The 13461-nt window shown below is 48.4% G+C and overlaps 1 protein-coding gene across 3 annotated transcripts in view; it reads left to right on the forward strand.

Moving 5' to 3' along the window:
* Positions 1–13461, forward strand: part of STAG2 (STAG2 cohesin complex component) — a 1493174-nt gene that overhangs the window by 1076561 nt on the left and 403152 nt on the right. For all 3 annotated transcript variants that reach the window (XM_078688751.1, XM_078688750.1, XM_078688752.1), the window contains one exon: positions 7650–7789. In XM_078688751.1, the coding sequence (XP_078544877.1) occupies positions 7650–7789 (140 nt within the window). The remainder of the gene's footprint in view (positions 1–7649; positions 7790–13461) is intronic.

Below are 13461 nucleotides of genomic sequence, written 5' to 3' on the forward strand. Positions count from 1 at the left end.
GCCAAGTTTCTGCTTCAGGCCACCCTTCCAGTCGCTGGGTTCAGAGAGAGAGAGACAGTCGTTTCTAAGTAAGGGAGTGTTATATCTTTGTTTGTTCGTCGTGTATAGGCACCATGTTCAGACCCCTTTTCCCCATTCCATCGGCCGTTCGATCATCACTCAAGTCATACATAAAACATTTCTCTTATCAATTCAAACGTGTGTAACGTGTATCCAGTCGAGCTATACACATCCGGGCATACACGCGTGCATTCATATCACACAAATTCGTCACGTTCTCAGGGGCAGTCCCCATAGATAATATATAATTTTTCCCCGCGGAACCATGGCGTGTTGCTTAGGTCTTCTCCATTCTTTAGTCGATGTTCCGATGTGACCTGCAGAAAGAAGGGGAAAAGAAGGGGTGGGGGCAGCGTTTTAAAACACATCCGCGCGCATAAACCCGAAAAGGCTTTTACTTACCACATACTCGACCTATCTCCGCGGGATGCAGTCCCTTTCATCTCGGCGTTTTAAGCCCAGAGGGACTGGTAGTGCGGGAGAGATAATCATTGATGGACTGTGTATTGCATAGATCGCCCAAGTGTGGTATTGCGGATCGTGTGTAGGGGAGGGTAAAAAAAAAAGGGCAGTCAGTGTAAAGTGGGGGGTGGACTCGTGCTCTCCTTCGAGGAGGAGGGATGGTCTACAGTGGTACAGGGTCTTTTTTTGTTTATCAGGCACGGAAACTAGAGGGGCTAGGTGGCATTCCTTCGGAGTGGCTATGGGGCATCTGAAACAACTTCCCTGATATATGTGGCATATAAAGTAAAGGCTAAATACCGGGACCTTTATCGATTGCTTTACGTTGCACAAAAGTAAAAAAAACACACGCAACAAACCTGGACCATTCACATTTGCAATATTTCTGTGTACTTTGCTTTTTAAACTTTAAGTAATCGAACTGCTTTATTTCACCTGTATTTTACGTATATCGGAAACAATGGCCATTTATTCGAAACTTACCAATCCAAGTGCTACAACTATGTTTGCTTTTCACAAAAAAACTTTTATTTAAAAATGTTGGCGTACAAATGCGGGCCTACAACCACGTGGGCCGGCCACGGAGCAGACTGGAACTGTACATGAGGGCATATTTATTTGAGGAAAACGTAACGGAGTCGGTGGTCGTTGATTTCATAAAGGTACGATAAGTGCAATAAAATCATATCGAAAATTCATTGTGGGCAAGTACCATAAGTGTCGAAAATTCGAACTTTCAATAATACTGTAATCAATGACGCGTCAGAACTTAATATCAATTCATTGTCCGAATGTTCAATCGGTACCCATCCCCTCCCGCCATGCGCTTCAAAGACTGCATACATATCTCATGATATCAAGGCTAAGCATCCGGAACACAACAGGGAGTTGCGAGTTTCGTTTGTACCGGCGCCATTTTGGGTGGGTTCAGGCGGGTCCATGTATAGTCAAAATGTCTCCACCAACTCATGGTTGGACCAGAGCCTCTTTCGGCAGTCCAAAAGTTTCGTTAAAGGGCAACAGAAGGGACCGGTGACACGAACCATCAATCAAAAAGGGGGGGGGGGGCAACAATCTTTCCTACCGGGTCATACTGGTGTTTCACCGGAACTGATCAAATCGGTAGTCTGCAGTATTTTTGGTCATTCAAACTGAGGCTGGCGCCAGCATGAGGGCGCCAACGTCTCGTGGCTACGTCTTGGTCGTTCTGCGGGCAATCATGGCAGTCGTTCCCCATCGGGGGGCCTGGGGCCCCTGCAGTTCTCGTAGAATCTTCAAAGCTGAGGAGAACGCTTCTGGACGGGGGACTCGTTTTCTAGCTGGCAAGCGACCAGGCCATCCTTGCACGCCAGGCCCATTCCTGCAGAGTCGACCGCCATTTTTAGGAGCTCTGCAGCTACCGGCAGTCACTGGGTCGCAAGAGCAGACGGACTCCAGCCTGTCGGGCGAAGCGTAGTTGCACCGCCACAGTGGACGAGACCCTGCTGGGTGAGTGGAGCGTCGCTGCACCGCAAGAGTGGACGAACCCTTGTCGGGTGAGTGGAGCGTTGGGGGTGCAGCTGAGGGGCCTCCACCTGGGGAGGTGGGAGAGGCTCGTCCGCGCCGCCTCTTCCTCCCAGTGCACCCCACGCCGTCTCGCTGACATTCGTTATGGCTGGACCAGGCGATGAAAGAGGGGGGGGGGGGTCGGAGGCATAAGCAAGACATCCTCCCCCCCCCGTGGCCTGCAAGGCGCCGGAAGAAGAAGGGAATGGGAAGACTAGTACATTCCGGGCCGGGCCATTCACCCCACGACTTCTCCGGCCGATGGCGGCCAGCCGCTCTTCGCCACGGCCACAGGAGCGGGTCCCCCGGTCAGCCAACCGCGGGGGCTCGTCGAGCGGAACGCTGATACATCCTGGGGGCAGGCCTCGGCGCGTGGTGTCACCTCCGGGCTATTTGCGCAATGGTCCTCCACCCCAGGCCGCCACCGACGCTACCTCGCCAGCTGATGGCTTTTGTAGACTTTCTAACGCCCAAAAACCTACTAAAAAGTATCCCAAAGTAGCCCAACATTGCTACTTTGAGGAAGGAGGGACAGGAACGGCGTCAAGCAGACGGCGAAATGCATTGTGGGTTTGTTGTTGCAGCCGTTTGCCATGTAAATAGTCGGTTAATATATAGTTGTACAATAAAACGTTTTAACATGTTACTTTGTTGGAGTGTTGTATATTTATAATATTTGCGTAGGGTTTGTCGTTATTTGGGTGGGGTGGGCGGTGGAGTCGAGCTGTCTTGCAGTCATCATGGCGTTGAGTTCGGCTCTTTTCACTAGTTTCATATTTCTCCTGAGGGGTTGTTCCTAATGTTTCTATTTCAGCGAGGTCAAAAAAAGGGAGATCTCATCAGTGGCCTACTGATTTTGCTCGATTCCTTTTGTTTTTCCTAACGATTTTTATGTTATTGTTTGCTAGCACGATACAGCGGCTAATCCGCATTTTTTTTATATATGTCCTTTTTATTAGGGGTGTCCTCCGGTGGAGCCAGATGATCTACCTCTAATAAATGGTCCGGGCTGAACCAACTACTGAACAATGGGGAGAAGATAGGCATGACGGGTTACAACGGGGACAAAAGTCTGCACTACCTATCCCCCACTACTTTGCTTGAGACTAGATAGAATATTTCTATTCTACAGTATTCGCAAATAAGGAATACCCAAAGAGAGAACCAATTCCAAACAGTCAGTGTTCGGACAAACAATCAATCAATCAAATGAGGAATAAAATAGGCGCGATGGGTTACAACGGGGGCAAAAGCCTTCGCTACCTACCCTTCACTATCTGCAAAGAGAGAGATCTTCCTGTTCCTCCCTGTTTGTAGGCAGAGAAGATCCTTTCAGAGAACCAATTCCGAACGATCAAGGTTCGGTCAAACAATCAATCAAATGAGGGATAAAAATAGGCACGACGGATTACAACGGGGGCAAAAGCCTGCGTTACCTATCCTTCACTATCTGCAAAGACTAAACAGAGTATTGCGACTCTGTGCTTGTTTGCAAATAGAGAATGATCCAAAGAGAACCAATTCCAAAACAATAAATGCTTGGATAACAATCAATCAAATGGAGAGGGAAGTAGGCGCGACGGGTTACAACGGGGGCAAAAGCCTGCGCTACCCACCCTTCACTATCTGCAAAGGGAGAATACTCCTATCCTTCCCCGTTTGTAGACAGAGAATCTCTCAGGGCAAAACAATCAAATGCGTAATACTAGTATTTTCCAATGACAATCAAACAATCAATTCGCAATTCGTCGTGTTACACGACCTTACCCGGACCGTATGGACAGTTTCTCGTCTTCCGCTTCCAGCGCCCGATCGTCCTCTATTCTCCGTAATTGCTGTGGCACTCATGATGGTTCCCAGTCAGGACCGTAGATCACTCGAGAGAGGTCTGCTCGGAACCAGTGAAGTTCGGATGATCGGCTGCCAGACAAGGGTCTATCGGGCAGAAGCTCTTCCCGATCGTTGCAGTCGTTCACTCTGTCGTTGGGACCTCTCCCACTGGATCCACGTGTCGCTGATGGGCCCCACGTTTGGGACGCCAATTGTGGAAAAAAGGGTCAGGCAGATCAGGTCGATTACCCCTTTTCAAGATTTGCCCGGCGTTAGCCGCCTCTCACCCAACTCACTGTTACCAAATAAAGAGGCAGGCGCGGGAGATTGGAAGGCAGGAAACAGGAGTTTATTCCGACGGAGCAGAACACGTCAAATCAGACAACAGGGTATCTTCTCGAGGTGCTCTAACAACATCTCTGAGGCCTGGCCTCTTATACACTGGTTTATTACTTTATTACATATCACACATTCTTGGTAATGCTTTGATGTACGCAAAGACATTCCTGGAATCCCCGCTTCAGGCCCATTCCCACACATATCTACAGTAGAGGTCCCCACCCAAACCTCAGCATGATGGCTGTCGCGCAGCTGGACATACCGCTGGGAACAGGAATGCGGGCGGTCGGTCGGATCTAGGGGTGTGAAGGCATTGATTAATCACCGCTCCTCTGATGTGAGGCGAGGTCCTACTGTAGGGAGCAAATAAACTGCATCTGTTGGGCTAGGTGATGGCCTGGGATCAGGCCCGGCAATCGGGCAGGGAGGAAGAGATTATCAAAGGGCCTGTTCTAAGGGTGGGATGAAAGAGCGAGGGGGCAGGGGGTTCAGCAGGGGTTTTGTGGCTCTGAGACAGGGTCGTGTTTAGAGGTGCGTTTATGACCCAAGCAGGAGAGACCGGGGGCTGTCAGGGCGCGGGGGAATACTTGCGAAGCTGGGGAGTGAGGGGGAGAGACGCGCAGGCTATTGGCAGTGGGCAGAGAGGTCATGACACACAAAATGGCTGCTATCTATGTTCGTGATGGGGCCTAAAAGGGGACAAGATGGCGTGGCCACTGTTTCGTGACTTTCGCTTTACTTTCAACAGTGGCGAGGGTGAACATAAATGAACGCCGCTTATGTACATATACATTGTCATTTTCCACACAGGCCAGAAAGGCAGGTTTTAAATGCGCGAAGCGCTATATCTTGTGCCGCCCGGCGGCTGGTCAGAAACAAGGGGCGACTCACCCTGCCTTCCCCGGGTGTCAAAAGTCTGGGCCTGCCCCTAACCACAGCAAGCGAGTGTCAGGAGAAAGCTCTACTCGCAGAATTGCCGCACGACAAAGGTCTGACCCCTAAGGGTGTCCCGTTGTGGACTACTGTCAATTAATCAACCTGCAAGCAGGTGTCAAGTTCCCAGACTCCACGCTGCTGATTTTCGCTGCGTCTCCTCCCAACCGCGAACTCTCGAACTCGCTGGTCCCAGCCACAGGAAGCGCTGCGGACCAGCGAGGCGACATACGCGCCCCCCCAGCGAGGAGACGCACTATGCGGCGGGGACCTGGGCCGCGAGCAGAGCTTACCGCGGCCCCAAAAAGCCTATTAAAGCCAAAAAAACGCGCCTCGGCGCTGCCAAACAGTGAAGGATCCCACAGTAGTAAGAGGGAAGCCGCCGCGGCCGAAAGACGCTACCGCGGCGGGATTTCCCCCCCTACCACGGCTGCCGAATAGACTAGGCGCCGCGAGTAGACAAGACCCTCGTGTGAGGACCTGAAATAGCATGCAACACAAGCATCAAACGGCAGCACTGTTACAGAAATAGGGAAATGTAAACAGTATGACTGTAAACTAATAACACAAGAATACATATGGCATTATAAGCACATAGCACAGCTGTAACCCTAAAATATGAGGGAGAAACGAGAAAACAAACTTAACTGTGTGGCAGCAGGAAAGAAAGAGGAGGTGATCCAGGAAGCACACGCCTTCGGTAATGACGGAGCATGCTGATTGGTGGACATTATGGACTGCCCAGAGCAGCTTGGGAGTGCTAGTTTTTTTGTTATTTGTTGAGTTGAAAACTGCTGGCTGTAGGAATAAAGGAAGTTACAGCATAATCCTCGCCTCCGGTCCTGACATAGAATTGAAATGGGAACAGTTGAGGTCTTTAATCACCAATTCTTCATAGAAGTTTTTATTTAAAGCAAAGTGCTTTTAGGCCCATTGTGTGTCTATTTGTAGGAAGCTGGCTCTGTATATACTATACCAAAGTAAGGTATAGTGTGCACGGAGTCTAATGGATACCAATACATATAGCAGAGGCTAAAGTAGATAAAACCTTACTCTCTTTTGTGGTAGTGTGGTTTAGCAGTCGGGGTTATCAGAGGGTAGTGTTAATCATGTGTTGTACACACATGCAAGAAATTGTCACACATTCAAAAACTGAATCCAGACTAATTGTTTGTGTAAAACGTTGTTACTTTATTATTTATTACTAGAACCAAATATTACTTAGTGCAGGTAAGTTATACAATTTACATAACTGGCAATACTTTTTAGAATGGAATATGACTTTGTAAATGCAGTAAACACTATACAGTTTTAAGAAAGCTTTCTGTAAATGTCAATCAATCAGTGTTCAGAGTTTTTAAAATGTTAAAGATAGGCAATGTCATGTAATGTTTCAGTTCAATGTGTTCCTATGGTGGAAAACCAAGTTAGTGACGTACCGGTAAGTACTCAGTTTTGTAGTTCAGTCCCGGCTTGTAGTACTTAAACAGGGCAGGGGGTCAGGTAGGTAAAGAGAATGAACCCTCAGCGGCACAGGGGCGGCCGGGTGCAGAGGTCAAAAGAGAGAATGGGCCCAATGTAGTACCATGGAGATGGGGATACTCGCAAGAGCACCAGTCACTGGTATGTACCTGTGGTTTCTAGTTCCGGGCCCAAGGATCAAAGGTTAGCACAAAGGGAGCCACAATTAAGAACTAGTCTCTCTCATACAATTGTCACTCGGGCGGCAGGGTACAATGCAGGCATCAGGCTCCCAAAGAAGGAAGTTGGTCGGAAGAAATGCTGCAGTCTCAGACCAGGAGGCTGGATAAAGGTGACCAACGGCTGGACAGGTAAGTTGGATAGCTGGGGGACACCTGGGGTGGGCTCCCCAAAGTCGGGGGTGGAGAATGCAGGGGTGCCTTTTGGTGTCTGGATTCCTTAGCTGGGTCCTATCGAGCGGACACTTCTAACCGAGGCTGCAGGCTTTGAGGAGGGGTTTTAGAGACATCGGCCACCAGTGCAGATGAGGTCAGGATCACCAGGGAAAGATCTCTGGGTAAGTGATTCACTCCGGCCATGGGCATTGGGTGCAGAGTGGTGCAGTGTTGCGATTCCACCTTGATCTTTTACTCAGGGTGCAAAGAAATGGTTCTTAAAGTGGGCATCTGTCAAAATGGGTTATTTCATGCAATATGTCGACATTTTATCTACAGCTAAGAAACCCTCATCCTCTGCACTCTTACTTTGTTGATGTCCTGGTGTTCACTTATTCATAAATGGTCTTTAAATTGGTTACTTGGTGGAAAGTGTCTTTCTCTTAGAGCAGCTCAAGTTGTGAATCAGGATAAGGATGAAAATCTGCACTGCTTTATTCATGTAGTATCTAGCAGTGGCTGTGTCCACATTATAATGAAAGCATTTGCTAAATCTTAATTGACCGATCATCCATTAGTTAAAATATGACCTATGTTTTGATTTTCTTCTGTTAATATTTTCAGATGGACAACAGGACGATGAAGCCAGTAAAATTGAAGCTTTGCACAAAAGAAGAAATTTACTTGCTGCGTTTTGTAAACTCATTGTATATAATGTAGTGGAAATGAATACAGCAGCAGATATTTTTAAGCAGTATATGAGGGTAAGGTTTATTGTTTTCTTCTGCTTTAGAATCAAGTTGCTTTAACACCTGAAAACTAAACTTTTGGTTGTAGGTTATTTTTGTCTATTTCATTTTGTGCATTTTAAAACTGCCTCTTGGGTTATAAGGAATATATTCCCAATGAATGGTCTTAAAAATATAAACAATTAATTCAGTTTGTATAGTAAATGGTTAACATTTTCAAGAAGTTCTTTACAATTGGAAGTTAAAATAAACGTTTTTCACGAGCAAAGATAATCTAGACTAACATACTATACTGAAAGTCCAGCATACTGGTTTACTTTTCAGGCATGTCCCTCATATGTCAATATCCCTCAAGACAACACTTCTGGTTCCGGAAAACAATTGTTCACTAACGTCAGATCCTTTCAGGCATTATAAATGCACAGTTGAGGCTACAATTTCAACCCACTTAATAGGACAAGACAGATCTATTAAATGCAGCACCGTCCATATCTCCCTGTCATCAGTACTTATTGTTCGAGACGTGTGCTGTAGGTACACATGTTTTGCTTACTCTTGCCATCTAGTTTTGGGTCTGGATGTTTGCAAGTTGGTTTTCTTTGAAGAAGTCTTTTCCAGTCACAAGGTAAGGTGACTCCTCCTTTCGGTGATCGTGCGCATGGCATCGACTACATTGTTAGACTGTTTCTTTTCCGCCATTGGGTTCGGACGTGGTTTGAAGCGCTCCGGTTCGAAACCATTCTTTGGGATCCCCTCAGTGCACAACCAACTGTACCCTTGTCCTTCTTGTTTCGTACGTGTCTCACCATTCTCCGCGTATAGAAAACATCATTGGCGGCCTTTGGGCCTAGCCTGTATGGTTGACTTACACTCTGTAGTATCCAGTCTTCTGCCGATGGAACAGACTCAGTTTCAATTCTGTCCTCGGTGCCACTCCAAGTATTTGCACACCTACCTAAAAGTCTGGAACATGTCTCTCACCGTAGCACAAGGAAGAAGACTGCAACACTTGTCGATCGCTCTGATCGAAATACTTTGCGGGACAGTTGGGCTTGACAAAAGATCAAACACACCCCGGGCATCTTCGCAGAAAATACCGAGCCAGAAGAAATGGAGGCTTCAGCAGCGTAGGAGGAGGCCTTCTCTATTCAAGAATCTGATTCTGATCAGGAGATTAAGTTGGAGTCTGAAGAAGTTACAGTGGTATCGGGTGCCGTGAGTAATAAAGCCCCTTTGATTCCTCGTAAGAAAGTGGCTCTATATATACTGGACTAGAATGAAGTATTGTATAGAGTCCACCAACCCCAGAGGTATAACAGAGGTTAGTCAGAACTGACCTTTTGCAGCGTGAATCTTTCTGGATTCACTATGCTGTGCATTATTCTGCCGGCTAGTGGTTGGGTCCGGAATCGTAGTCTTTTCTTTGTTTTTTTGTTGTTTTTTTTCGTAGCCCAGGTGGGCGTCGATGTCCCACCTTTTGGTGTCCTTCCTGTGACGTCGGCATGCTTCCTGCGGAAGCTCCCACCCTTGGGCGCCATCTTCAGATTCTTTTTTCCGCCGTTGGGTCTGGATCGTTCCCGAAAGGGCTCCAGAGATTAGGAGAGAAGAGATGCAAAACTCGAGATTTTTGGAGGAAAACAATTGAGAAGACGAAGGAAGACTACACCATCGAAAGGACGACTAAGAAAGAAAAAATTTCAACAAAATTCGACGTCCAGAGGAGAATGCATCAGGGGGTCCCCTGAACGCAATACATGGACAACACACCATTCAACAAATTCTGCCGCAACTGCCACCACAAGTACGCGCAGAAGGACCAACACCCAGTCTGCAACCTCTGCCTGACGGTCGACCACGAAAGCAGGGACTGCAAGGCCTGCTCCGCATTCACGCCGAAGACCCTTCGAGTGAGAGAGAGGCAAAGAATAGCAAACTACACCATGCAAGGCAAGGGCCAACCACCGTCCCTTCGAGACCTGGGGCTCTCAACCGATGAGGAGGATTACGCCGCCGAAGACATCGGCTACACGGTCGTAGAGACCGATAATAAGAAGACTACAGAAAAGGTAGGAGACTCGACGCCCCAGAAAGGCACGAAAGACTCAACAGTCTACCCAAGACTCTCGAAAAAACGAGGGCAAGACCCCGAAAGCGCAGACGCCGAAAACTTCGGCGTCCGCAGCAACATCCAGGCCCAGCGGATCCTCACAGAAGGACTCCCTGGCGCCGAAGGACGGCGACCAGCAAAAGTCGTTGAAAAGTGTCCAAGAAAAGGAGCGCTCGACTCCGAAAAAAACTTCGAAGTTGACGTCAAAAGACGCAAGACCGGTCTCGACGCCGAAAACAGTCTCGCCGCCGAAACAACGCCATCTTGTGCAGCAAAGAGAGCGGCACAACCAAGCGACGCCGAACAGGCGGCGGGGATGGAAAGGAAGAAGAGGAGACTCGAGGCAGAGATGGAGAACATCCTGCAGCGAAAGAAAGATTTCGACGAAAATATGAAATCTTACACAATTCCGTCGAAGCCCAAGTCACCGGTAATACAGTTGCTCGAGGAAGAGGACGAAGACTTCGAGGTCGAAGCAGCGCCGGAGAACCTGGAAGATCAGAGGGGGGTACCAAGAATCAACTTACTCGGATACACAAGAAACAGACTGGCAGGACATCGAAACTGAGAGTCCAGAAGAGGGAGTGGACACGTATCCAGCGAGGCCCTCGCTGCCTGACGACATCGGACTTTACAATGAATGCATCAAGAACGCAGCAACAGCGTTCAGAGTCAAGCTCGAGGAGGAAGTGCCGAAAGGGGATTTCCTAGTGGAAACACTACTCCCAATGCACACTAGGAGCCAATACCTACCATTGCTCGAAAGCATCAAGGGACAGGGAAGAGAGGCATTCAAAGAGCCTGCTACTTGTAAACCCGTCACGCCAAGGACGGAGAAAAAGTACAAGCACTCCTCCAAGGACCCACCCTACATACATGGGACGGTCACTGCTGACTCCATCATCGCTGCTACAGCAAGGAAAAGGGCCAATGTCCCAACTACTTCAGGTCCACCCCCAGACAAAGAGAGCAGAAGAATGGACCTAACAGGAAGGAAAATCGAAAGGAATGCCGCTATGCACTGGCGCATGACTAATTCCAACACACTGCTCAACAGACACCATTACCAAATCATGGACGAACTGGGGCAGTTGGTGAAACACCTCCCTCAAGAATACCAACAAAGGGCTTCGCACCTGGTGGAGGAGGGGAAGAACTTGGCAAACTCTTGCCTAAAAACAGCACTGGACGGTGCAGACACAGCCAGCAGACTTATGATGCTGGGCATCACAGAAAGGAGACAAGCCTGGCTCAGAGTTTCAGGCTTTAAACCAGAGGTGCAACACAACATCCTGAACACTCCGTTCAACGGTGAGACCCTGTTCGGAGCACCGGTGGACGACAAGCTCTCACAGCTCAAAAAGGATAACGACACCGCAAGATCCATGGGGGCCTTGCAATTCAGGGGAACAACAAAGAGAGGGACCCCGTCACGGAGATCACACGGGAGAGGGGGGAACCAGCCGGGAACGTCGCATCAGTCCTTCCAACATTCCCACCAAAGCGACACCCACACGCAACAAGGCCAGCAAAAACAGCACTGGCAATATCAACATAGGGGCCAGTCCTTTCGCAAGTGGACGTGGAAACAACAGGAGGGGTGGACAACAAACCACCTCCAAGTGACTCGGCCACACTAATAGTGCACACCCTTCCAAAACCTCCAAGGGTGGAGCACAAGAACAAAAAACAGGAGTGTCCCGTAACGAAAAACTACAAGCACGTGACACCTGTGGGAGGAAGATTAAACCTTTTCCTCCAGGAGTGGAAGAAAATTTCAACAAACAGATGGATCATCAACACAGTACAGTACGGGTACTGCATAGAGCTAGAAAAGACACCACCATGCAGAAAACCAAAGAAAAGAGCACTAGCAAACCAGGAACTAGAGCATCTTCAGAGGGAGGCAGAGGAACTCCTACAAAAGCGGACTATCGAGCCTGTACCTCCCATTTAAAGGAACCAGGGAGTGTACTCTACGTACTTCCTAGTACCAAAAGTAGACGAAACAATGAGACCCATCCTGGACCTAAGGTTCCTCAACAAATTCATAAAAACACAAAAATTCAAAATGACATCCCTGCAAGAAGTACTTCCACAGATTCAAACCGGGGACTTCATGGTCACCATAGACCTCAAAGATGCCTACCTGCACATCCCAATGAACAGGCGGCACAAACATCTGCTAAGATTTGTCATCAACTCAAATCACTATCAATTCACAGCACTGGCCTTCGGACTAAAATCAGCACCGAGGGTATTCACAAAATGTCTGGCAGCAGTCGCAGCGCACTTACGGAGGGAAGGGATACACGTATACCCTTACCTAGACGACTGGCTAATAAAGGCAAAGACATACAACACGTGCAAACAGCACGCTCAAATAGTGACAGACACACTGATGGCCCTGGGGTTCTCCATCCACTGGAAGAAATCCTCAATAAACCCAGAACAAGTCAAGATATTTCTGGGAGCAAAAATAAACACCGTGCAGGGGAGGGTGTTCCCCAGCGAGAAAAGAACGATGACGCTGTTGAAGGAGACGCGCCTCTACCAGAAGGAGCAAGCTCTGACAGTGAGGACGGTGAGCAAAATGATGGGCATAATGGCCTCATGCATCCACATAGTACCAAATGTACGACTACACATGAGACCACTCCAGGAGTGGCTGCAGGACCAATGTTCACAAGCTACAGGGTGTTGGGAAGACTTAGTGGTTGTAATGCACACAGTGCACAAGGAGATATCATGATGGAACAAAGGAAACATAACAAAGGGGAAGCTTCTAACACCACCAACATCAACAGTGACCATCACCACAGACGCATCCCAAAAGGGTTGGGGAGCACACATGGAAAAACTCAGTGAGGGGCCAGTGGACACAAGCGGATGCGGTCAAACACATCAACTACCTAGAACTAAAGACCGTTTTCCTAGCTATGAAAGCTTTCCAGACGAAGTTGTACAACCAAACAGTGTTGATCCAGACGGACAACACAACAGCAATGCTCTACATAAACAAACAGGGAGGAACACAATCAGCCCCACTGTCAGAACTAGCGCAGGAAATATGGAACTGGGCAGTACCACTACAAAATAGATATACTGGTGATTCATCTGCCAAGAAAGGACAACATGGAAGCAGATTGGCTCAGCAGACAGACATCGGCCTCACACGAATGGGAGCTAAATGCACAAGAAACAAAGAAACTGTTCAACAAGTGGGGAACCCCATCAGTAGACCTGTTTGCAACACACCAGAATGCAAAATGCCAACACTTCGCATCGAGGCAACCAGGGGAAGGGTCCCTGGGGAATGCCCTATGGATAAGCTAGTCAAAGACATTTGCCTACGCCTTTCCGCCGATTCCCCTGATACACAAGGTACTCAGCAAGTGCAGGACAAGCAACATGACCCTGATACTGGTCGCACCCCAGTGGGCCAGGCAGACATGGTATTCACAGATTATGGAAATGACACAGAGTGCACCACACACATTTGGGAGAAGGAAAGACCTACTCTGCATGCAAAACTGAGAGGTGCAGCATCCAGAACCAGAAAGCCTCAGCCTAGCAGCCT

Source organism: Lissotriton helveticus, chromosome 4_1 (genome assembly GCF_964261635.1).
Source record: "Lissotriton helveticus chromosome 4_1, aLisHel1.1, whole genome shotgun sequence".
NCBI lineage: Eukaryota > Metazoa > Chordata > Amphibia > Caudata > Salamandridae > Lissotriton > Lissotriton helveticus.